Here is a 27,424-nt window from a genome sequence, read left to right as displayed (position 1 = left end):
GCAGCATATGTCCTTTTCAGTATCTAAAACTATCTTCCATTGAAATTTGTTGAGTAGTTTTTAAGTTTATCGCGTTCAAACAGGCACATAGATGCCGCAGCGTACTTTATTATGAAATATATTTTTAAAAACATTTTAGGAGTAATATAATTCAATCATACATGTTTGTTGCGTAACTTACCGCAGCGCACGCAACGGAAGCTCTTCAAATATATAATTGTTTTATAATTGGTTAACCAAAGAGATACTTTCTTCTCTTGCTAGTTGACATTTTCCTTCGGCTTCACTTCACTTAACACCAGTTGCAGTGCGAGCCACTACTAAAATAAAAAAAAATCAATCAATTGTGTTTCTGTGTACAGACGGTTACTACCAGTAATGTCGTGGGTGGTGCGTGAAGGCGGCGCGGGCGGGGAGGCGCCGTCCAAGAGGTTACTCGTGTGCATGAAGTGTGTGGAGAGCTTGGTGCGCGTCGTGGCGCGCTCGCGACTGCTGCGTGCCGCCATGGACCACCACCACACCAACCTGCACCTCGCCGATCGGAGATTCAATAAGCTTTTCGAGGTGAGATGGAATCGATTAATGGTCGACAATAATCGTAATTCTTGTGGAGAAATTAATTTTAAACTTTAGCCATGTCATCGATCGCTAACGGAAATGGTGTAGCAAGAAAAAGATGTGGTCTGTTAATATGTTATTTATTTTGATTGGTGTGTTGTCAGTATCGAATACTATTGATTAGCTGGTGTATCAAGATTTTTTATTAATTTCAGCAGGTAGACCATAGTTTCTTTTTGAAGCGTTATACTTCCAAATTACCTGAATATAACAATATATATAAAATATAAAGAATAAAATATTCACATCCCTCGGTGATATCGATTAAGATTTCTCAAATATTTTCCAGGATCTACTCGAATCTCTAATATGGCTGATGCGCTGCGGCGACCACGCGCTCACTTGTCAAGGGTCAGCGTTGAAATATTTCCCTCACGCGGTGCCGCACGCGATCAAAGTGTTTCCAGAGACCGAGTTGTGGTAAGAATTATACTAAGATCGAACTATTGATTATCGATAAATTATTAGGGCTGATATCGATATTAAGTTTGATTTACTAGACGTTAGTATCTATAAGTAAGTGGCTATTAAATTTGTCGAATCTTAAAACTTTAATATCTTCAATAAATATCACGTGCGAAACATTACAATAGGTTTTTTCGGCTAAAATGATTGATTACGGGATCGTCCTTTTAGGCTTTAGTGTTTGTTTTAGAGGCTTCTGTCGATTTTGAGATTGTAAGACTATGTTTTATGGGCTTTGCAAACTCATACCACATGTATTGCAACAAAATTGTATACATGATATAGTTAACTGTGTGTGTGTTTATTTTTTGTTTTAGCTTTTTGTGTGCGTAGAAAAATAAATATTTTAAATGGTAAAAAATCCCAATCAATCCCACAGTGCGTCAATAGTCCGCGCGCTAGAAGCCCTCCCGCTGGGCCGACTGAGCAAGCAGCGCATGCTCGCGCTGCTGGAGCTGGTGCGCGGCCCGCTGTGCACGGCGCCCTCCGCGCGCGCCTATCTGTTGCCGCACCTCGCCGCCACGCTCCGCGCCTTGCTGCGGGACAAGGCAGAGGTAACACTCTACTTATGTTGTACAGGTTTTAGTTGTGAGTGTATCCTAGCATTTTTGTGATCTGATTATTAGTGATTTTAACTGATTATATGTATGAAAGTAGTATATTTGGGAATTTTACTTGTAAGCTGGTGTAATTGTCCCTTTGTTTTACTTTCTTTTTTATTAATATTTCCCATAAAGTTTAAACATTTTTGGGGGCAACATATCTTTCACTGGATTATCGATAACTTTTCCGTGGGTTTGATTTTTAAAAATTCTCTTTTGAATATTATAAAGATGTAACTTCAATGGATACATGAACAACTAAAACTACTTTAATAATGAACAATGGTGTTTTGGGAAATACAGTCTGAAATTGGAATTTTAGCTTTGCAAAGTCTTTTTTTTATAGCGCTTTATTCTTTATGCAGCATATTTTTTTTACTTTTATCCTATAGTGTACTGTGATTTTTCTTACTAAATTTGGACTGTATTTCCGTAAACTAAAAATATTAAAAAATGAAAAAAATAATAAATTGTAACATTTATTTATGCAATAAAATCAAGTTATATTGTACACAATTTAATTTAAGTTTATATTGTCTGTGTCGGAGTATATTGTTTTGTTGTGTTCTATGTTGTCCTTAAATAAGGTATGTTGGCATTGGCCAGTGTGTGTGGGTGGAGAAAGATTATCCTTTTTTTTATGCATACTTGTTGAATTAGTTTTTGAAATTTGGATCGATTTACCGCTGTTTTCAACTAACAAACCCAATCTCTTCTTTCAATCCATCGCAAAAATGGATCAATTGAAACAAAGTTTTTTTGACACGCTGACAAATGACTTACTTTGATTAGTTTATCTTTGCGGATCGAAGATTATGATTGAAACTGTTTATTGAAAACGGCTTGTCAATAACTATTATTGTAAACTTTTGTCATAGTCAAACGCAACATAATATGGTGGGACAAATGAGTGAATGATTATAGATTATCAAAGAGTATAACAATTTTTATTGGTTTACCATTTAACAGTTCTATTCTCGTGTTTAATCTGTCTCCACCCACATAGTTTAGTTCTGCTAAGGATCGTGAATAACACTTGTGTACGTCTCGTGTTCGAACCCACACTGTGTCATGGTATGTACGCACAACACCATAACAGTCGATCCGTGGTAACTATGTGGATATACTGTTGGAATGGGTGAGTTTTAGACGAGATATTCGATAAAAAAAAAAACTATTGATGGGGCTTTTTATGTTTTATGTAATTCATATATAGGCTAAAAAAAGCTTTTGTCATTAAAAAATTACATGAATACTTGCCGTTGATTTCAATAGACTATCGTGATCGCTCTTTTTCGATCGATCGCAAAATGAACCAATCAGAATAAAGGTTTTTTGACATGTGTTACAAATGACTTATTTTGATTGGTTTATTATCGGAATCAGAGCAAAGATTAACATTGCTATAGTTTATTGAAATCGACCGTTAGTAAGACACTTTGGTTTCGCGAAATTTTGCGTATAATCAGCGTTATTCCAAATTAAACTCAATCAAAATGTTTCCTAAAGTCCATTCTCGTCTGAAACTCGCCCACGTCAGTACAGAAAGCAGCGAGGCGCGGGCGCGTGTCCGTCTTGCGGTCACTACATGGAGGTAAGCACAGCACGTCGATGCATGCCGCCCGTATAGCACTTGTCCTTTGTTTATGTTGTACGACACAAAATATATTCAGGGATACCAAACTACAAATGAAAATGAACTTATAAATCACTGTTCTTAATCAGTGTTTTGTAGCTCTATCTATCTATACGGTTTGAGTCGATGACAGAATTTTAGAGACGAAGTGATTAGAGGATTACTGATTAAAAATGTAATTTGTGTAATTCCTAGTCAAAAAACGAGTCAGTAACAACGAGTAGTCAAAAAAAAATATCGTAGGAAATTGCAATTCTAGTGAGGAATAATGTAACATGAGTCATTCGATGACTTGAAAGTATAGATACATCGAAGACATAAATAGATAGAGATGAATACTTTTGATTAAAATTTATAAGAAGCCTGTATTTGATGTTTATTTAATTTAAATTATAATAAACAATTTTAATTTATTTTCTGTGTTCTGCCTTGTTGGCTTAATTTAAAACACCATAAAAATGACATATAAGTAAAAAAATATTCACATTTTATAATTTATAGAGTTTGAAAAAAATCTTACATCATTTAGTTTGTATTTGAATTATAATTAAAATGGTGTGAATAATATTATCATATTAAAGAAATCTGAAATTAATAAATCCTCTGTCTCTGTCAAAATTCTTATACATTTTCGAGTAATCATAATATTCTCATCGAATATCGAGCATTATTGACTCGATAAGTGACGCTTAATGTTGGTTGCATGCTGTAGTTAGATTGTGTGATACGCTTACAATAATTATTACGAAAGAAATGCGTCTGTAAGTTTTTATAATATTCAATAATTAATGTAACAAAAGATAATTTATTTACCTCACTGAGTAATTCAATAAAGAACAGAACTATTACATTTTTAATGTAATCTTTATTTTTAAATCATCGCGAATCTTACAGATGCATTTTTGTTATTGTCTTTGGGAATTTTACTACTGATAGAGTAATTTAAAATTTTACTTAGTTGAAAAAATAAATAACATGGGAAAAATATTTTTCATTGATACACATATAGATTAGTAACAAATTATAATCCATTATATCGTTTATAATGTCTCTATCATTTTAGTAAATAATGCATTTAAATTATCACTATTACCCCCGGTCGCACCCGCATCGTGAGATGTGCACACAAAATCGTGATTTTAACTTCACACAAACAAAATAAATGTCATTTTTATAATTCACTGTATATTCTTTCACATATTATCACATAATATTGGATCTATTATGTATATATCTATGACTAACACCACTATGTTTTTATGTGTGTGCGTGTGTGTGTGCATGTGTTTTCACGTGTGTGCGTGTTGTAGATCAGACAATGGTTTTCATAATGGTTCACAATGTCGATATCATCAACACTTACCGTATTACAGGGCTACCAATATTTTATTTGAACGACATCGTCATTTTTACTGAAATGTCCTTCACATGTTATCTCACGGTGTTGGACGACGCTGGATTGGATAGATTGGATTTGAATAGAAAACGACTTACATTTGTCTGCTAAGTTTCTTTAATGTATGTTACATACATTAGTTACATAAAAATAGTTATCAGTTATAATCTGGCATATATTATTTCTCCAAGGGTTTTCGCTTATTTCTACATTATGAAATACGTTACCAAAACGCCATTAGACCATGTTGTATAAGCAGAATTCGTATGAAACTACAGAAATTAATACGAGAAAATATGGAAATGATTTATTTTATAAATTGATGAATAAGCTCTATATAGAGCAATACAGATTTAATAATCCCAAATTGAAATGCCAAGGCGCTGGATAAAACAAATGCGGCCCATAGGCAACTCACACAAAATATAATAAAATAAACATTGTACTAACATTCGGCTATTTATTATTTTATTAATAGATTACATACAAATCAATTTTACATATTTATTTATTCGCTCTAGAAGGACCACTGAGGTTTTTGTTACATATTGTTTAAATCTCATTCGAATCGATTTTAATTCTAGGACCATACGAATAATCGATTAATAATTTTATCCGTGAATCATATCGAAACTCCTTCTAACTAGACGTGTGCTTGAGTGAACACCTGTTACTAATCCACTAAAATGTACCGTCACACGTTATCGTCCGTCTATGTTTTATATATTGGCTTTATTTAAGTAGACTATGGTATAATTTTTAATTTATCTTTAATAATTATTTTTATTTATGTCTTTATAATTGTATGTTATAAATCTTTATTTCGAAGCGATAACGGTGAATTACTTCTTTCAAAAAAAAGTAACATGCAACGATTTTTATTTCGATGTTTCAAAACAAAGTAACAAGCGAGCTTTTCGATGTCGCTTGACCACTAAATTGTGTGCAAACTCTTGATGTGTTGCATGTCGCCGCACTGTCGGGCTGTCACCATGACGTATATTTGTCAATGTGACAGTGACAACTGACAGTTTGTTGGTGTTGCTGACTGATCATTATAATTATTTTGAAGTAGAATTTGTTTAATTTATATTCGTCGTTAACTATAGCTGAAAATATGGAATATTTTATAACTTGCTTTTTTTTTTCAAAATTAAAAATTATAATGATCGGTCCATAATGTTGGTGTACGCTTGACGTCTGCCCGATATGACAAGATTACATTTTAACTCAATTTGGTACGTTACGACACTTTGAGTTGTATTGTCTTACAATGAAACAATGATTGAAATGCTAGATCAAATAGGGAGTAGTTTTGAGAATAAAATATTATTTATAATTTGTGGCCTGGCATAAAAAAAAATATGGATCGCAACCCGAGCATCTGATATTGGGTTTAGGTATTGCTGAGGTAAAATCATATTTTTTTTGATACTGATATATTTACAAAAGACAGTAATTGTACAATGCATTTTTCCGCATTTATTTTAATGTTATTATAATTTAATTGTTTTAAATCAGCTCAAATTGTGAAAATTTAATTGGTACCAGTTCTCACTTGTACCTGTATGAGAGTATTAAAATTCTCGAAATCAATTTATTGAACAACTAAAGAGATCAAAATAGCTGTCTACTGCTTTCTGTCATAACGAGTCGTAACGTGCCAAATTATCGACCATGGTCGCAAACCACGAATGTCGGGCACGCGTCCGCGCACGGCAGCATAATGTCGGGTGTGGCAGTGGGATCGCGAGGCGGCGCTCAAGTCGCGCTCAGTGGGAAAGGCTGCGCGTCTACTCGGCGAGGACACCGCGCGGCTGCACGACCACACGCACCACCGGCAGATCGTACGTATTAGAACGCTTTTTAAACGATAATTTATAAAGAACGAATCGGATTTGATTTGTACTAGCTTCGTTGCGAACTAGTTCGTTTAGTTCAACTCTACATTTGTGAAATTGGTTTAAAAGTTTTATTTCTTCGTTTAAAATTTAAGAATATGTATTGCCGCTGGAATTTAAAACAAAAATGTTACGAACTAATTCGCAGAAGTGAAACCATCGTTATATAAACAATATGTTTCGCGACATACGCTATACTAATTTCCATTAGATGTCGAATTCAATGGAGAACTATGTCAATATTTTACGTCAAACGATGTTTTTTTAAGTTATATTTTTCTTTATACTTAATTAATAATTGTTTTTATCTAATAAGCAACAGTTCCTTCATCGAACGCGACCTAATTCAGCTACTCATCCTTGTATATCAACATTAATATGTAATGCTGTATATTATGCAATTTATGTCCTAGGTAGGTATTGATTTCATGCGAGCTTTTTCAGTTTTATATTTTTGTATATTTTTATTTTGGTACGTAAAGTATTAACGAAAAAGCAAGCATGAATCGAACATGAATTTGATGAATGATTTTTAAAAACTAATGATTTATTTTTCATGCAGCATCGACGATGTGTCTAAGGTTGGTGGTAGGTGTAGTAAGTGAACGATTTTACGGGTAAATTTGTTGGAAAACATAGAAGAAAATTGATTTTTTTATTACTACAATTGCGTTGTTGATCTTCATACGCGAGCCTGTTGCAGGAAATGCCATCAAAATTTTATAACTGAATTTCATCTATATTTTATATCCTAACATTCCAATAGACCTGTACCTTCTGCTCAGTAATGTATAATATTGTAATGACACTTTATGATTTAATATTTAGTCAAATAGAACTAAATAACAAAGCCTGTAATAAAATATTTATAGGTACTAGTACATGCCTAATTAATTCAATAGTTCATTACTTTAATTTTTTATTAGACTTCAAAATTTTAACAGTATTATTAATCCTTTTTAATCAAAAATCGAAACTACATCAATCGCACAAACATTTCTAGATAACTGGGTATTATTGGGTAATATTCCCTCACTATCACACACCACTTATTGTTCTATCAACACTAACAGTTGGAGCTCTGCGTGGAGACACTCGGCGAGGTGATGACTCTCCTTGCGAGAGACGATGTCGGTCCTGTGGAGGAAGATCGCGCGGAGCTGGCCAGGAGGCTCATGCCTACCGTGCTGAAGACAGCCGCCTCGATGCTGAGGGAACGGAAGGATGAAGAGCACGCGGTTGCTGCTGATGAGGCTATGTTGGTAAGTGGAAAAAAAAGTAAGACTTTAACAGAATTGGGGTGGGGCTATCAGGATTTTCACTGCCAGGGCAAAGCCAGGACATAACATAAACGTTTTCGTTATATCTTGCTTTAAGAAAAGATTGTGGTGCCGATTTCATAGTTTGAAACAAACAATCAGTGATTTTTATGACTGGCCTCTTAGCTAGTTATTTATAAAATATTTTTTGAAACAGAGCATTCCGTGCCGAATACAATGCATATATTTTTATCACTACTATTATTGATGTAATCTTCGGGATGACACTACACTTAGCTTATAAAACAAGATAATCTTTATATTTTTTTACCATTCTGTGGCTATTTATTGTAGAGACGAATCATCGCTGTTCTTCTGGATATGGTTCACCAAGTATCCGAAGAGCAGAACGCGGTCATAGTTCGAGCATTGGAGGCCGAGAGCGTGGGCAGTGCGGGCGCGCTCGTCAACGACGCGCTCGCGCTCATGCTGGCTCTGCTGCAGCGACCCGTGTACCGACCCCACTGGGCTGACATGCTGCACTTACAGCATTATATTATGCTGCATGCGCTTCGGTGAGTTATATCTAGGACCCGAGCTAATCTTAACATTGGGTAATCCAACAGTTAGTACTTACCTCCAGTGTGGACGATATGTTATAGCTTTAATAAAGCAAAAACCGATTTATTAAAAACGGAATACGCACTATAGATATGTCAAATCAGTAAGCAAACTTTTTAACTTAACAGTTTCAGTGTGAGGACTTCGCAATATCATATCAATAATGAAAAACATGATAAGCAATACCGGAATTCTTTAATAGAAAAAGGTGGAATTATTTACGAATAACAAATATTAATTACAGATTAATATCAAAAACGTTGTGCGAAGTTCTGAGCGTGACAGAGCTGTGCGACACCGAAGCGGTGTCAGCTGTCCACTCGCAGTGCAAGGAGTGGTTCGCGGCGGGCGCGGCGCTCGCCACCTCGCCGCCGTTACAACTCGAGACGCTCTCGGCCGCCCGGAGGCAAAGAGTGGCGCAGCTCTACGGAGACATTCGGAGGGGGCTCGCGCACTGCATGTGTGATATGTGGTTTAATTTGCGTGAGTATTTATATATTTGACATCGGATATTGGTGTATGCTCTACATTCTCAATGTATAGAACTCGTGGTTATTTTTTGAGCATTAACCCATTAGTTATAAACCTAAAAGAATAATGTCAATATATTTTTTTTTTATACAGAAAATCACAAGCGCTCGTTCATCCCGTGTCTGGTGGGTCCGTTCTTAGAAGTAAGCTTCCTTTGCGACGAAGAAGTGAGGAACACCACCATACCGATATTCTTCGACATGATGCAGACAGAGTATAACCACAGTGTCGCTAACGGGGACAGCGGTAAGTTGGTTACAGCAATAAAGAAAATGACTCTAGAATTTCGATTAAAATAATACTTCTAGGTTGAATACAGCAATAAAAAATTATGGCTACGAAATTTCTACTGGAATAATACTTCTAGATATATTTTTTTAATTAACCATTATTGGTGAAAATTTTATGTAGCTTTAGGGATCAGTTTGTTTAATATGGTTGCAACAAAAAGATTAACATGCATTGTTTGTCTTAGTGGAAAGCCACCTTAAAGAACTCGAAAGCGAACTGATCGACAAAGTGGACGTCCTCGTCGAGCGTGGCCTGTGCGACGCGGCGTGGCGCGCGCGCTTCGTGTCCCTGTGCGGAGCGCTGTGCGCCGCCGCACGCCCTCCGCTGCGCGCGGCCGGCGCGGCGCTCGTGGCGGCGGCCGCGCGGCAACTCGACGCGCTGCTGCAGTACCGCGCCGCCGCACGACACGCGCCCGCGCCCTGCCGCATGCACCTCGCCACCGCCGTCCTGCACTTCTACCAGGAGATTGAGAGGCCGCATATGTATATACGGTAAGAGCGGATACAGCGTGCTTAAAATGTGGTAAAAACACAAGACTCCGTATCGTTTTATTGGAATTGGTTTTGAGACTGTGTTGTATTGACGCATTGGTTTCTCGATCAATCACAAACATCAAAATGAAATGACGCCCACTTAAAAGTCAAGTTTTCTTAGAACATTTTACGGGGGCAGACCAAAGGAACGATCGCGAGCGATCTCGAACGCGTGCGTGAATGTTTCATCAAAGTAGAATTTGCGATCCCAATCGCCAAAATGATTTGTTACGTGCGTAGTTACGTGCACAAGCTGGCGGGCATGCTCCGCGCGGCGCAGCAGTGGACGGAGGCGGGGCTGGCGCTGCGGCTGCACGCGACGCTGCTGTCGTGGGCGCCGGACGCGCTGCCGCCGCGCCTCAGGCACCCCGCGCTGCCGCCCGCCGCGCAGCACACGCACAGGGAACTCAAGGTATTATCACCGCAACGATTACAGCCTAAAAAAGGTCATTCAAGTATTTTGTATATTTCAAGCCAATTTTAAAATTACTCCAGTCTGTGTTCAGTGGTGTCCTATACTACCATTTAAAGTCCTCATAATGATTGGTGTTCACAGATTTTATTCTTGATAATAATATCTTGAAATGCATAGCAAGCATGTTGTAAAACATGAATAACCTTAAGCTTTGCAGAAAACTGACAGTTGTTATTAATAAATGCCACTTATATTAATAAAATTTACCTATTTCTCAGGAACACCTCTACCTAGAAATCGCGGAGCTACTAAACAGCGGACAGCAATGGGAGCTGGCGGTGGAAATTGTCAAAGAATTAGTATCGGTTTACGAAGAGGAGGCGCTCGGCTACGGACCGTTAGCAGAACTGCACACTCAGCTGGCCCAACTGTATTCTGCGATGCTGAGGAAGCCCAGATCACATCCTGGATATTTTAGGGTCATATTCCACGGGAAAGGATTCCCCGAGCAGTTGAGGAAGCCTTTGGTGAGATTTAAATTTTTGACCACTGTTTCCATTAATAATTTCTCTATTCAGGGATAGCGGAGATGTTATTACTCCTACAATAAATGTCGCCTGCATCATTAATGTAATGGGAAGCAAGCACCTTGCTACTAATTGAGGCCATCGTTCCTGAGTCACTAATTACCGCTTCGTGGATTGAATCAGGGTCCTCAGCAGTCATCACAACAACTTAACAATACAACTACACTACCTAGACACTCCTTTCTGTCTATAGTTATGTATTAATAGCAAACCTAATTGCTATGATAATTTTCGCAGGGTCCAAGAAGCACTATGCCATCTCAAGGCTTCGTCTACCGAGGTAACGAGTACGAACAACTGTCCGACTTCAGAGAGCGGATGCTGGATGAATGGCCTGATGCGGAGATACTGCTGAAGCTCGACCCGCCTGGAGAGGACATCACCGAGTCTGATGGACAATGTATCCTTTTGAATAAACAACACAAACAAATATTATGTGGTTCATGGTTGATTAAAAAAAACACAGACACACACACCGATTTAAGTAACTTATTGGGTTAAATACTTATTTCCATTAGGTGTAACAAACAAAAAAAAAATAGGGAACTATATTAGTGTAGAGATCAATATTTGGACTTTATGAGTACCATAGACATTTATTTCCGGGTGGGGATCGAACGAATGATCAAAAGTTCTTGTAATCGATATTTTCTTGACCATAACGCACATTAGATCTCCAGATAAACGCAGTGGACCCAGTGATGAGTGATAAATTGAAGCGATTGTCCGGGAAGCCGATCGCCGAACAAATACTACAATACTATAAACACAACAATGTAGACAAATTTTATTTCTCAAGACCGTTCCATAAACCAGGTGAGCTTCAGCCTTCTCGAATATGTTACACACTTATGGTTATTGTAAAAAATATTCAAACATTTCATAATATCGTTTGAGCATTTGTGGAATATATTTTGTCTCGTTACAGAGGAGTCATTAGGATCTAATGATGATTTATCGAGTCAGAATGAATTTGCGACGAGATGGCTCGAGAGGACAGAGATAGAGATTACAGAAAAATTGCCGGGTAAGTTTTGAATTTTGGTATTTATGTATAATGTAAACCTATTTTTCAAACTAGGTGTAGCTAAAACTGAATATGAAGCTGTATTCAGCGTTGTAATAGTATGTTTTTGTTACTAGGCATCCTACGATGTTTCCCGGTGTCTATGTCGCGCACGTACTCTATGGCGCCGGTGCAGGCCGCCACGGAGCAGCTGCGCGCCGCCAACAGAGAACTACGCGCATTGGCGCTGGCTGCGCGTGCGCCTGACGTGTCGCTGCAGCCGCTCACCATGCGACTCACCGGTAACATTCCACTACACCATACCGTATTACACTGCTAACATACGACTATTTCTGTACCCTCGTATGTTTAATTACACCGTTATTCAGACGAGATCCTAAGCATCAGAGGGCGCTTATATCCATACAATGATTCAGCTTTAGTGTGCCAGGGTAAAAAATAATTCTATATACAGCCAATAATAAACACAAATATTATCCGCAGGCATCCTCGATCCAGCGGTGCAAGGCGGCATAGTGAACTACGAGCGATCGTTCCTGACGCCGCAGTATGAGGCGCGTCATCCCGAGCACGCGACGGAGCTGGCAGAGTTGAAAGAGCTCATCGCTGATCAGATACCGTTGCTTAAATTCGGTAAGAAAGCTCCTTATAACATATCAATAATATAAGTAGATGAAAAAGTTGGTCATTTGATGGAAATATACACCTTTGATTATAATCAGTAACATCGGAAATTTAAGTACCTTGTCGAAGTTTGTTGGGCATAGAGACAATGAGGGTATATACAAAGTATAGGCGATTGCAGAATAAAAGTGTGATACATCAATTTACATTATCATCATGTGAACCTGTTGGCAAAAACCAAGCATAAAACTAGGTTACCCTCTAGTTTACTAAGGGAATATTGATAATATAAGCGGCATTGTATGTGAGCTATGATAGAGATAATACGCACGCATCGCCAGGTCTGGACGTGCACGGCAAGCGCGCGCCGCCCGAGCTGGAGGAGCTGCACGCGCACCTGACGAAGTGCTTCCGCAGGATACAGCAGCACGTGCACCAGCGCTACGGACGGAAGGTACGGCATGCACACCTACAGCACCTTACATTAACTGATTAGTAACTTTGCTAAATGTTTTGCAATTTTTAACCTCAAAAGTACTTAAACCTCTAGTGGTTCCATAGACTTATAATTCTTATAAACAACAGGATCGATTGGCATCGAAAAAGGACATTGTTCTGTGCCCATACATAATTCGCCCTGGAACCAACAGCAATGGAAAAATGTTTGTAATATTTAGAATCATTAATAAATTCTCATGACATATTATTTATAAAACGGACAAGCTGGGATATCGCATCGATCCAAAAAAACGATGAGATTTTGAGGTTATAATTGATAGTAAACATCGAAAGCTTTTCAATGTTCAAGGTAGATTAATAGTCCTTACATTTACGCTTTAAATATGCTTTTTATTGATATAAGTACCTATCTAATCTAATATATATAAACGCTAAAGATTCATCACTATGTAGCTATCTGATTATTTTTTACTTAAATCAGGCTATTTTAAGACTTGATTCATATATTTTTTTATAAGTAAAAAGGTACCTAATTATGTAGTTATAGTATTTACATCCTCTAAGAGTACCCTTCAGATTTTATTTATTTTCTATACGTACGTCGTACGTATTCCCCGAAGAGACAGACAGAGGCGCACTGTTGAGCATTCACGCTTCATCAGAAGCATGGCATATTTTACACACTTTTGGTAGACTCTTAGGGCATGTAGGCTTAAATTAAACAAATAAAAAAATATTTTTAGTTCGTATTATTTATTTCCTCATCACCTACATTGTTTTATAAAATATTATCTGAGTATTGTGCAGGAGGGTTGTTGTTATGTTATTATTTATCAATTCAGTTTTGCCAATCACAATTACCGAGTCCGGAGTTCCAACATTCTATTACAGAGCACGCAGCTTCTACTAACATTGTTACAGCTGAAGTATGTATAGGCTCTTGGGCCGTGGTCCAACATGCTGTACATATAAGATCAAGGGCTACAACCTGAAAAAAAAAAAAACAAACAAACACATTATGCTCAAATTAGAATGGCAATATATTAATATTGTGTCACACGGAAAACAGATTTATGTATTCAAATCTTCCAGCTGAATTAAATGTAAGAAACCTTCAAGCATATGACACACATTTTTTAATCAACAATATACTTGCTAGTTTGCTCTTAAGTTGCCACAGCCACATGCTAAAGTATGTAGTAGGTAGTATACAGACTCTGTTCGCTGTTTCCACGCAGTTACCAAGAACAGGAACTGAGGAACGAACTAGAAGTTTGGCGGCAGTTAAACTTGTACGATTAAAGAAAAATGTGCTTACCAAACGAGGCGCTGTCCATTATTGTATACAATGGCGAATCTGCTCGTTCTCCAACACCATGGATCCGCCAGCAGAGCCACAATTAATGCAAAAAGTAATTTCCATTTCGTATCCCCTATCAATGCCAGGTAAATTGTTACATCAGTTCACAAAGTCCAGAAATCACAGCCAGTGTATGTCGATATCGTAATCAATCGCACAGAGTCTTTATAATAGCCGAATCGTCAATGATATAGTGAGATTCAGAGAATTATAATATACTAGCTTTTGCCCGCGGCTCCGCCCGCGTTATACAGTTTTTCAGGCTAAAGTTTTCCGTTATAAAAGTAGTAGTTTCCCGGGAGCCTCTCAAACTGTCTCCATACCAAATTTCATCTTAATACGTTGGGTAGTTTTTGAGTTTAACACGTTCAGGCAGACAGATGCAGCGGGGGACTTTTGTTTTATAATATATTTTTTAGAACTTTTTAAGAGGAATAATCCCGTCATACATCATTGTTGCATAACTTTAACCGTTTACGCAGCGCACGCAACGGAAGCTCTCAAAAGTAATAATTTTTCCCCGTTTTTGCAACATGTTTCATTACTGCTCCGCTCCGATTGGTCATAGCGTGATGATATATAGCCTATAGCACTCCAGGAACAAAGGGCTATCCAACACAAAAAGATTTTTTTCAGTTCAAACACGGTAGTTCCTGAGATTAGCCATTACTGCTCCGCTCCTATTAGTCATAGCGTGATGATATATAGCCTATAGCACTCCAGGAACAAAGTGCTATCCAACACAAAAATATTTTTTTCAGATCGATCTGATAGTTCCTGAGATTAGCCATTACTGCTCCGCTCCTATTGGTCATAGCGTGATGATATATAGCCTATAGCACTACACTAATAAAGAGCTATCCAACACAAATAGAATTTTTCAGTTCGAACCGGTAGTTCCTGAGATTAGTCATTACTGCTCCGCTCCTATTGGTCATAGCGTGATGATATATAGCCTATAGCACTCCACGAATAAAGGGCTATCCAACACAAAAAGAATTTTTCAGTTTGGACCGGTAGTTCCTGAGATTAGCCATTACTGCCCCGCTCCTATTGGGTATAGCGTGATGATATATAGCCTATAGCACTCCACGAACAAAGGGCTATCCAACGCAAAAAGAATTTTTCAATTTGGACTGGTAGTTCCTGAGATTAGTGCGTTCAAACAAACAAACAAACAAACAAACAAACAAACAAACAAACAAACTCTTCAGCTTTATATAATAGTATAGATTATATGGAAAGTGAGAGTCTAGTTTATTTGTCTCTGATGAGTGAAGTGTGAGTGACATTAAATTGAATTGAAAAATGAAGTAAGAATTAGGGATACTACTCGACTAGATTCTGGATCGACTATATCGATCATTTATACAAAAATCGATTTTATTCAACATAGGGTTATTTTTATTCGGAAAAATATTTAGCGGGACCCTTATCCCGGAAAATCTTTCACACGGGCGGATCCGATAGTAATTTAATATGGAGAGAGTTTGACGCCCCCGGATGGAGGGAGAGAGAAGAACGCTACTTTTTATATGTATAATTCATAAATATTTTGTACGGAAGAAAAATAAATGTTCGTATAATATATTATGCTCTGTTATCTGTACGAAGCCAGGGCGGGTCGCTAATATAGAATCTAAATAAATAAAGTAAATCAATATGAATTAAAAATTAAAAAAAACTTTTTTTCATAGACGACTTCATCTATAATCAATTTAGTCTTAAAACTTATTTATTTGAGACGCATCCACTGCTCGATTAAATATTATTATAATAATTAAAGAACATATAGCCTCACAAATCGAATATATTAAAATGTTTCAATAACTAACTATCGGTAATTAGATTTATCGTTTTGTCGAACCGGTACATCTCTATACACAATTAGTTGTAAACATGTCGGCGACTTTGACTTTAAGGCGATACCTCAAGGTCCATTTTCATACATTTTGTTTCGGCTTTAATCTGGGTAACTAAACAAGTATTGGCAAGTAAAGAATTTAAATTCACGTCTAGTTAGTGATTAGTTCTCGCAGTTGAAAGAAAAACGTAAAAATAATTAATAATCATGGATATTTCGGCCTTTAAAATTTAATATGACGAAATTTTAAAGGCAGAAATATCCATGATTATTAATTATTTTTACATTTTTCTTTCAACTGCGAGAACTAATCACTAACTAGACGTGAATTTAAATTCTTTACTTGCCAATACTTGTTTAGTTACCCAGATTAAAGCCGAAACAAAATGTATGAAAATGGACCTTGAGGTATCGCCTTAAGTCGTTACAATACTTTTATATATTCATTTTGGATGTAGCAGCTTGTCCGTTTTATACACATATTTGCAAATAATATAAATAAATACATAAATAATTATGGTGCTAGTCACACCTTTGTTGGTTCTGGGGCCGTTTTCGACAATGTCCTTTACTTATAAATTATATTTTTTCTGACGACTGTAAATATATTTAAAATCAGTGAACCTATACAAATACAGTACAACCAGTAAACCTATACAGATTTTAATGTCTTCAAAAATAATGGACAGCCTCCCAAGAAAGTTTTTTCGTAGTCGTAGTTATAGTAGTAAAGGAAGTTGTCGTTGCCTTATCTCAAAAATCCATCGTGTTAATCATAAGGGGCGTAACTTGACCCAATACGGCGACTATATAAAACGCGCATCTTTGCCTAATAGAAAGTACTAGGCACATACACAGCTCTCCAGCGATTCGTACAGTCGCCTAGTTGCTCTAAGAAAAAAATATAACACATTGTGAAATGGTAACACCATACCAAACCTTATTTTTGTGTAATTAGAATTCCTTTTTGCACAGAATTGCGATATCGACACTGAATCGCAAGAGGTGCAACTGCGGGTGACGGTGCGGGACAATGTGCTCTCAGACTCTACAAATTCGAGCAATAATCGGATATCAGACGTCTCCACTGGCAATGAGTAAGTTCTCTTATGATTGTTACTGGTGGGGGAGGTGAAGGGGAACGGCGTATGTCCGATATGTTTTGTAGACTGTACACGAAAAAAATGTGACAAAAATTAGCATTGATTGCTACAGTTGCTTTTATTATTAATTCGAAATTAGGTATAGGTAATATCCTGTGTGACGATAGATTTCAAAAACATGCATTTATATTAGATTTGATGTGTATCAAACAGAACGAAAATACAATGTTTTATGTAATAGTTTGTTCATGCTTATTGTTTTTTGTTATTTTAGCAGTGTGTCGTCTAAGAGCGCCGGAAGATTTTTCAGTTTTAACAGCGCCATAAACCCTCTATCAAGGTAATTAACATCAAATTATTATAAAGACAACTCCAAACCGATTAGCTTCTATTAGGAAATTTCGAGAAATTTGTTTAAGTAAGTATACTTCATAAGTTATATTCGCCGTAGAAAGTAACCCCCTTATTTATAGACGTTATTTATCTAAGGACGGAGTATCGCTGTGATAACAAGTCTGTTTCTTAGCTTTGTTTATCTGACATCTTGCTGTTTGTTCAGCTTTGTTTATCTGACAGCCAACTAGATTAAAGTTGTATCTCAATATTAGCCAATCACAACGGCCCTCGCACTGCAAGAGCTGCCATGCCGTCAGCACTGAGAAACATTTGTTATCACAGCAATGCCCAGTCCTTAGATAAATAATGTTTATGAATACAGGAAGTCTAAGCCCAAGCAGTTAGACGACAGGCTGACATGATCTAAATAAATGAGTGCGTTATGTATGTATTGTTTTGTGTTGCGCGTCTTCATTGGGAATGTGAAAAAAATATTATGTTGTAATATCAGTTTGGGGTCGGTGCAACATGTCTATTAATAATTTGTAGAGAATTAATCTTGGTTTTACAATCGTTTTAACATTAATTCAGATGTATATATTTTTTATTTTATTGGCAAAGTTCGGGTTCGATCTCCGGTATAACAGTCGAACATTTCTCGATTCTCGACTAGTTGAGCACTAATCGCATTTTGTGCCCAAAGATTTAGGGTATGCGATGCGACACCGCCTTGAGTTATTTTCAGTTTTTCTACTCAACATCAGCCTGGAGTCTAGAATTTGTACCGGATAGGGCTATAGGGTAGTCCCCTACTTCATAAAACGAAACACACACGCGAAAAGTGGGCGTCATGGTTGCATCTCTACATACCCCTTTACGGATGAAGGCGTGATGTGTGTGTATATTTGGGAAAAAAGGTGTGACCTATTTGGATGTTCTTAATGATGATAAAATTGCAGGAATAGCAGTGGTGGTGTGGGCAGTTACTTTGGAACGCTACAAAACTCTCCAAAGAGACGAAACAAACGGCAAGTCAGAAAGGTAAATGATTCATGAACTATTGTTACTAAGAAAAATATATTATAGATGCCTATGATCTATTTTGGAGTAGGTTGTACTGATTGCCATAAATTACCCGAAGACCAATGATCAGAATAGAAAAAACCGAAAACGTGTCAAAAAAACAGAGTATAGAACAGTAGTCTTTATAGAGGATTTTATATACCAATAATAATAAGTAACCAGTTACCTTTATTTAGTAAATGTAACCTAATATAAGAATTTAATACAGTTTAAATAAACTAATACACGGAGTTACATATTTTCATGTAAAAATATATTACCATTGTAAACGTTATTTATATCTGTTAACAGAGCGAAGTTGGCACGCAAGCGAGCGGCACGCAGAGCCAGTGGTACACGTCGCACGCGCAGAACGGCACCACGTCCCCCGCGACATCGCTATACAGCCCGACGTCGTCCGTGTCGGCCTCCACCCCCGTCCCGCCGGACACGCCCAGCCCCTCACCGCTCAGAGAGCTACGACAGGAGGTATGTATCACAATTAACACTTTGAAAAGTATATAGCATTTGAAAATATTGGACCGTGTTGTACAGTAATCACCCAATCCTTTTAATATTATTTGTATATCTATAAATATTATAAAAAAAATCCTCTTTGCTGTCTGTCTGTATGTTATCGATTTTCTCAAAATCTTCTGAACGGATTTTTATGATATTTAGTATGGAGATAGTTTAAGACCCTGGGAAGGTTTATAGGCTATTTTCTATCCCGAGTAAATATATAGTGAGACTTTTAACTTGGAAAACCCACGTGGATGAAACCGCGAGCAAAAACTAGTATAATAATGCAACAGCATGCAGTGTCTCTATGTTGAATAATAAGAAATAAAAAAGAAACTGGGTTTACTAAAGAAGCCAATAGAACACAAATCAGCGATGCTTTTATTCTTTTCTGTCTGTTTGTTTGTTTGTTAGCGCACATCTCCGAAACAACTAAACGGGTTTCCATGCAGTTTTCACAGGTTTACAGGGTATCGGAAAAAATGTAATTTTAAAGATATTTGCTTATTTCTTTATTTAAAACTGTTTGAAATTCTAGTAAATTATAATAAAAATGGTAGATATACTGTAAAAGCTCGCAAACTGGGGACTCGGAATTGTCCTAAATAAAACGATAGCATAAATTACGGTTAAATGACAAATACTAGGCTGTCTTTTGTTTGTCGCGTTTTAAGTACGTCAACTCTTTTGTACGACACGTCAATGTGTTTGTGTGTGTACGGAACACTTTTTTCGTTTAATTTCTTAGAATATGGGATAATATTGTATAACTAATAAATATTGATCAGCATGTAGGTTGGTACATTTCTGCACAACACGGTCCAATTTGAAGATGATTGTTCTAGCCCATTTTTCAGTGGTATTTGCATTGCCTACTTAATTAAGTGGCAGCAATTAAAGATTGGACTAAGAGGCCTTTGGTTCGAATCCCAGGCTGTGGGCATAACTAACTCTATCTACCCGAGGTTGGATGCTGTAGAGGCATTGACGTAAGATAAATCCCGTTTAGGCCAGAAGAGTCAAATTGTTTCACTTGGGGAAATAAACTTACTGATTATTTTAGGTTATATTAAAAAAAAATGTTATCAAGTGCCATACTTTGAAATGACTTATACTGTAAGTAAGAATTCTCGACCTATGTTGTGGCACATTAGAAAACGAAATTAGTCACTTAGTAGATTTTGGATGATATTGAACTGGATGTACGTTTGATGCTTGCTAGTGGGGGACTTGCTTGGTGGCGGGTACTTGTTTAAATAGAGTATACAGACTTAGTTATGAAATTCTGGTTGAACATTTCTGTTGAATATTAGTGCGAGCATATATATACACTATCTTACCTACTTTGCCGTGCTAAGCTCAAAAGCGGTAACTCTCAAAAAAAAGAACAAAATCTTGATTTTTATGTCGTCAGATAGCTTAAAGAAATACCCATCCAATGAACTTATTTAAATAACGGTGTCTTGTTTAGAACTTGTTTAAAAAAAAAAACCTTAGAAGAGTTTCTCTATCTCAGTTTTACATACTAAACTATAAAACTCTATTTACAAAACTTCGATTATCTCGAAATAAGTTTTTCCTGACATACCGTTTTTGCGCTTAGCACGGCAGTATTATAGTGAAAGAAAGCTTAAATTAACATAAGTCCCGCATGTGACCCTCTAACCACCCTCAGCGTAGTGTTGTAACTAACACTTGTATGTTGAAGTAGTTAGCCTGTACAGATGTTATGCAATCAGCCATGTGCAGCGTTGTTTGCAGCTGGTGACGGAGCGGCCGCTGCGCGCCGACGTGGAGCGCGAGCGCCGTCTGTCGCAGCGCACGAGTCTGCTCACCACCTCCTCCGCTCCGCCCTCCAATAGAGACTCTATGGGTGAGTACCGCACTCTTTTACTTAGCTAGTCTGTTTCAATGAATACTTAACATTGACGTATATTCTATAGACACGAACGTCCATATAAACTGCTTGTTTAAAATCAGGAGTTAGAACTAATATTCGCTGCAGCGCTAAAATATCAATCATTGCTAAATAAACTTCTAAAACATGTAGCGCTAAAGCGCTTCAAATAGCTGTCAATATTGACACCATTATAAAGTCAGTTTGAACGGATTGCAGTTCAATTCAGTTCAATACAGTGAGTGCTCGGAACGCCACATCTAGTACGTAGTACATATATATCGACGATACTTAATATATCGATATAATCGATACACATTATACGCTAATCGATTGTTATGGCTTTTATTTAAATTAAAATATTTTGGCAAATACAGTGATTTCTTGCTCTTGTAAAATCATATACATTGACATCTTATTATATCACGAATCACGATGTATACGAAAACTAGAGTAAAATAATTATTAGTATCGACTTCCTAATATAATATGTTGTAACGATTACTTCACCACCAGGCACAACAGACTCCAACCAGGATGAGGAAGAGCCCCCGCCACTACCAAAGAAGTACGCGCACCGAAGTATGGACCTCGATAACGACACGAACAACAACAGTAACAACAATACGACAAACAATGGTGACACGCCAGTGCCAGCCAGGTATAATTACGACACAGTATGGGCGCCTCGTGGCTCCTTCTTGTACACTTCGCTGGCGCATAAGAAGAGCAGTGATAAGGCGCCCACACCACCGCCTAAGAAGAAGAATGTCCAACAATAAGTTCTATAGCAAAAAGACTAATACAATAGAAAAAAATATCCAGCATCTGATATTAATGCTGGCATGATAGGAATATTTATACAAATAAAGAAAAATATTTTCTATTTACACCGATGTAGATTCGATTTTCCCGAACCAATGAAGGAGTGTTTATTAATTTCGGTAGAGGGGTACTGTCTTCCATGTAGAAAGTACGAAGCAATTATGGAAATTCATGTAATTAGTATGTGTATATTTATATAGCAATATTTGAACTAAATATTTGTGTATGATGTGCAAACATTTAGGCTACGTTCACACGATACTCGTGTTAGGTTGGTTTAAATTACCGGTACTATGAAATGGCAGGTTGTCAAGTAAGAATCCCTACATTTTCCGATGTTGAACTGCGTCCACTGTGGCCTTAAAACAAATTTGATACAAAACATAATCGATTTTCGTTTTAATCGATGATAGCGAAACTGGTTTGGGAAATATATTTGTGTGTAATAGAGCGGTGCTATTTACAAGCAAATCGGATAAACACATACAATAGTTATTTATTGTCATTAATTCATGTTAAACCATTCATCAGATGAGTATTTTTTTTCGTTAATTCGATAATGTAGTTATATTTAAAATTTAAAAACATCACAATTAACAGTTAGTATCGATTAAAATGTCATAATTATTTGCAAAAAAAATCGATATGTGCAAAACGTATTTTCAGTTTTTCTTGATAAGAAATTACGACTTGGATTAAATTATTAGATAGCTATATTTTCTCTGCTTTTGAAATACTGGAGTGATTTGTTAAAGGGAGACTTAAAAATACTTATTTTTTATATTATCATGGTTTAAATACACATCAAATACCTGTCAATAAGTGCCATTTTAGTTAATATTCCAAAGATAAAATTCCCTCTATAAACATATTTTTGAATATATTTTCGCGGTTATAATTGATATTTACAAGATACCAGTCAAAAGCAATGCGATCGATATAATTTGGCTCGTGACGTGATTTAATAATTTAATTTACTGACACACGTTAGTAATCACGATTATATTGTATGGTAAATTCATATCGATTTAGATTTATCGATAATCAAAGTTATCTTGTACAAAACATTATTGGTGCTTAACCAATGCGGAACTAGCAAAATGATGACTCATATCATTGGTTTGTAACTTTTTTATTTGACTAATATATACCTCTATCTATCCTGGTTTACAGAAATTGCAATAACGTAATCCACTGCCTACCCTACCCTACCTAGGATATCCTAGAATACCCTAATAGTGTCGGCCAAAATGTTCAGTTACCCTATTCAGTTACCCCAAGTACTCCAGAAGAACAAGTCTTTTGAATTCCTCTATTGGTTAATCATTTTACTAGCTCCGAAAAAAAGGAGAGTGGAAAGCCCGGAATATAGTAATATCCTACCGACGATCGACTCTTTTCGAATGGCTATATCGATATTTGTATAGTTATTTATAAGAAGTCTTTACCATGATAGTTCTTTATGACACTATAATTTATTTATTTTGTATTGAAACTTATGAAAATGTCGTTTTCTAGTCAAAGACTGTGTGTTACTGAAAACGGCAAAACAGAAAAGACGTAGTAAATGCTCGGCATTATTTAATCGATATACAAATATAAAAATAACAATATAGTATGTGTGAAAGTATGAGAAATGTGCTTAAATCATTACCTTAGGAACTTCATACATGCATATACATAGAGAATAAATAATACTCTGTGGCCATAAAGCACCAAATATGTATAACATTGTTTATTTTGTACATTGTATATTGTATCTTAAGGACACTTATGGAGGCACTTGGTAAACCTAAAATTTTTGAACATGTTTCCGTTTTTTAATCCAAACTTGCCAAATTAAAAATATTGTAAATATCTACATGAAATTGCTTTTTAATGTTTAAGAAGCGTGCTATTACCAGTATTAAATTAGTATACGTTGAGTTAAAGTCGACATCAATTCCAAATCCGCCTTTATTTTATTTAGGCCATCATTACTGTCACATGTTAGTTATATTTTTAAAAAAACTTAACACATTCCCGCCGATTCTGAGTGATTTTGAAAATATAAGGTGCCTCCAGTGTTGTTTATACATAGTGTTACCGATATTGTAGTCGTAAGTGATAGCGTAGTCTGTTGTAGTTATATGACTGACAAAGTGAATACGTAGTGAAAATTCGTATAGTGCATTTCAGATTTGTGCCTATTGATATTAAAAAATAATTTTTCGTTAATATTGTTTTATTTTTTAACTCGCCTGTATTAAAATTAAACTATTTTTCGCATTTTTTCGTGGTGTTTTTTCTTTTCGCGGTAAAATCCGAATAGTTTAATTTTAGTGTCTAAAATTCGCGTAAACATAAGAAATGACCTATATGACTTTATCAGGTAAGGTATTTTCAATAAGGTAGTGATCGGAATTAGAGTGATTTATTGCTCAATGCTCATCCCTAATTACGTGGTTCGCGAAGTTTTATTAATCATCGCAGAACCGCTAACAAATTCAAATTCACTTTGGATGAACATTCTTTGGGAAAATTAGTATTCAGCATCAAATATGCCGGTGACAAGATAGCTTTATCATAGGATTTTTCGACAGTTGACATAATTGTGTCGACTGTCGAACAAAATCATCTCTCGTCAGTCGACATATTGGACCCCACTCCACTCACCATCAGGTCCAGTGAGGTCACTTTGCCTTACACGTATGAAAATAAGACTCAGGGTCGATTTTAGTAAACGACACTAGATAGATCCCAAAAATAAATAATCAGATAGCATGTTAAAAAAATCTATTTGGCCCATTTTCGCTATAAATCTGTCGGTTGCGATTGCGGTCGTACATTGAAATCTGCTGTTAGTAGTTAATGACTTATTTGATTTTTATTATGATATTTTATCGATTAATTTATAAAGAGTTGATGCGATAGACTCGTTGGAAACGGAACGGATTGTCGAGACGAATGTCCGCGGGTTGAAATCCCAAGGACACACCTCTGATATTTCTAAAATGATGTGTGTATTCTTTGTAAATTATCACTTCCTTTGACGGCGAAAGAAAATATCGTGAGGAAACCTGCATACCTGAAAAGTTCTCGATAGGAACTTTGAGCGTGTGTGAAGTCTACCAACCAGCACTAGGCCAGTGTGGTGGACTAAGGCCTAATCCCTCTCACTAGTAGAGGAGGCCTGTGCCAAACAGTGGGACAGTATAAGGGCTGATATGATTATACCGAGTAATTGTAAAGGAGAATGAACTACCATGCCCTCAATTTAAAAAATCACATAATATTTACAAAGATTTAAACGTTTTCGTTCGCGATAAGATTTTTATTTTACGATGTCACTGTGTTTCTGTTATAATTGTTTAGTTTCATTTCAAATTGTTTGTCTAATTTGCGCAACATTACTTTGGAGGTTGGTGATATTTGTTCGACTCTACATTAAAAACAATATGTCGTGTTAGAGTGGAATGAAATCAAAGTTTTTGTCCAGTAATCGATGATACTTATTTTTAATTTGGCGTCTTAAAACAGGTTTAGTAGCTTGATAGTTATAATTGAAGAAGCCGTTGCTATTATTTTAAGGCAGGCGTGCCCTTAATAAAACTCAGCCAAATTGTTTCTGCGGTAAAGACTAAATTGGAATGAAAGTGGAGAGGAAATATTGTGTAGTTGATATGGTAGGAGTTTCTTTACTACACCCGTAAAGACTGAAGATCAATGGTGAAATTCATGGAATGGGGCGCCTTAGTGCAAAATCCGGCGATTCTTTTTTAGGTTACAATTGGTATTGTTTTTTGCAAAAGCTATCTGTTAAATAAACGCTATGTCTGTCCACTAGTGTCCGGAGGTAAGTCGGGCCTCTTTCTATCGGGCCGGGGCGCCCTTAGGCCGGAGGCCCGTGATATTTCACTCTACAGTTACGTCCCTTAATAGTAGGTACATGGCCCATTTACCACTGGCGAAGGATCCATATAACCCGATTCCTGCCGGCTTTCCTTTAGTAATTTATGTAAAATATAATTATCATTAGAATGATCTGTAGACCGCATTTATTCATATTAGTACTAATATATTGTATCGGTTTCCCTTTTGGAAAATTTTGACACCCTACAGTTACATCCCGCAATAGTAGGTCCATAGCCTATTTACAATTTACATTATCAACCGCAAATCAACATCAAGGCTCCTCCCCCCGCGGCAATTCTTGTGCGCTTGTTCTCTATCCCCTCCCTTCTTCCTCCTTGCCCTGTGACCGAATAGTTGTGGGTGGTCAGCGTAACGTCCGCTGGCACCCTCAGTGATACCGGTAGGGCCCAATAAATCTTCCTAGGGACTGCCGTGGTTGCTAAGCCGGAGATCGCCTGTACCCCGATAGCAGGGTGATAACGATAACCACAGCAGCTCTTAAAAAAAAAACATCAAGGCTCCTTTATTGGTATGATTCACTCGGCAAATACAGGTTACTCCAAATGCACTAAGCTTTAGATAACACGTGTCAATATTAGTTAGCGGCAAGCATTACTGTCACGCAGACATTTCGTAAACTAGATTTATGGATTAACATCACATTTTATACCAGACATGCGCGGTAATTAGTATTCAGATTCTCTTACTCATATCTAAATGTAAATTAATTGTACATTTAAGTCTTAATCTCAGCATAGAAAGATAAAATACTGTTTTAACGATATTTATTTAGTTTCTTTTCAAATGACTACCCAGAACTTACTTTCTCTGAAAAGATTATGGAAAAAATAAGAATATTAGTTTGAATTTTTATATAACAAAATGGTCAAAAATAATGGTTAAATATTACTATGGATCAATATATTTATTTATGGTACAAGACAATGTGAGATGATAATACAATGGTACACTTAATATTATGTTAATTACAGGTAGGCAGCTTTGACTACAATAAAAAAACAAGTGGCGAATAATAGTTATTAGATCAATTAAATAAAACAATGCTTTACCACAAAAAAAGAAAATCAGTATTCAAATATGACCCCCGTGTACAGACACATCACAATAAAAACAGTTTCTAGTTTTTATTATTGACTTTAAACTTGTATGTAATTTCGCTATACAGAGACAATAAATTCGTCTGGACCCATTGCTGAAAATACGATATTTCAATACACCCAACAAATATCTACAAATACAAGTAAAACTGCGGTACAAATACAACGTTCGCTAATGTGTAAACAAATTAATTTTAACTATGCGATAAAATAAGTAAATCTTATAGTACGCGTGGTTTTTAGCCCATGGAAAACAATCCTTAACCCACTGAGATAACGTTGTGTACATGTTAGCTGTTGCCGAAAATAAGGTATATAATACCTACAACGGTACAGTAAGGAGAATATGTCACCATGGTAATAGGTATTGCTCTCGGGATGTTCTGGTATGTACCAACTAAAACAATAATGGGACTGTAAATTAATAATAATAATATCAACCCTGTATTAAGTATATTCTGTCCCACTGCTGGACACG

The 27,424-nt window shown here is 36.5% G+C and overlaps 1 protein-coding gene across 6 annotated transcripts in view; it reads left to right on the top strand.

Annotated features, from left to right (window-relative positions):
• The window catches only part of LOC115453231 (dedicator of cytokinesis protein 1), a 44,483-nt gene extending 20,332 nt beyond the window's left edge, over positions 1-24,151 (top strand). For 2 of the 6 annotated variants that reach the window (XM_037439974.1, XM_037439973.1), the window contains exons 16-38: positions 363-564; positions 908-1,038; positions 1,463-1,637; positions 6,460-6,564; positions 7,692-7,880; positions 8,232-8,452; positions 8,743-8,981; positions 9,123-9,275; positions 9,505-9,811; positions 10,094-10,265; positions 10,547-10,795; positions 11,093-11,255; positions 11,528-11,671; positions 11,784-11,882; positions 11,999-12,163; positions 12,366-12,515; positions 12,848-12,960; positions 17,165-17,286; positions 17,567-17,632; positions 18,588-18,669; positions 19,003-19,179; positions 20,962-21,085; positions 21,626-24,151. In XM_037439974.1, coding sequence (XP_037295871.1) covers positions 363-564; positions 908-1,038; positions 1,463-1,637; positions 6,460-6,564; positions 7,692-7,880; positions 8,232-8,452; positions 8,743-8,981; positions 9,123-9,275; positions 9,505-9,811; positions 10,094-10,265; positions 10,547-10,795; positions 11,093-11,255; positions 11,528-11,671; positions 11,784-11,882; positions 11,999-12,163; positions 12,366-12,515; positions 12,848-12,960; positions 17,165-17,286; positions 17,567-17,632; positions 18,588-18,669; positions 19,003-19,179; positions 20,962-21,085; positions 21,626-21,891 — 3,814 coding nt within the window. In that variant the 3' untranslated portion in view covers positions 21,892-24,151. The remainder of the gene's footprint in view (positions 1-362; positions 565-907; positions 1,039-1,462; positions 1,638-6,459; positions 6,565-7,691; positions 7,881-8,231; positions 8,453-8,742; positions 8,982-9,122; positions 9,276-9,504; positions 9,812-10,093; positions 10,266-10,546; positions 10,796-11,092; positions 11,256-11,527; positions 11,672-11,783; positions 11,883-11,998; positions 12,164-12,365; positions 12,516-12,847; positions 12,961-17,164; positions 17,287-17,566; positions 17,633-18,587; positions 18,670-19,002; positions 19,180-20,961; positions 21,086-21,625) is intronic. The other 4 variants (XM_037439978.1, XM_037439977.1, XM_037439975.1 and 1 more) reach the window with 3 other exon arrangements.
• Positions 24,152-27,424: the final 3,273 nt, after the last annotated feature.

The sequence above is a fragment of the Manduca sexta genome, chromosome 18 (genome assembly GCF_014839805.1).
Source record: "Manduca sexta isolate Smith_Timp_Sample1 chromosome 18, JHU_Msex_v1.0, whole genome shotgun sequence".
NCBI lineage: Eukaryota > Metazoa > Arthropoda > Insecta > Lepidoptera > Sphingidae > Manduca > Manduca sexta.
Note: the sequence above shows the minus strand (reverse complement) of the source record. Positions and strands in the feature narration are given on the sequence as shown.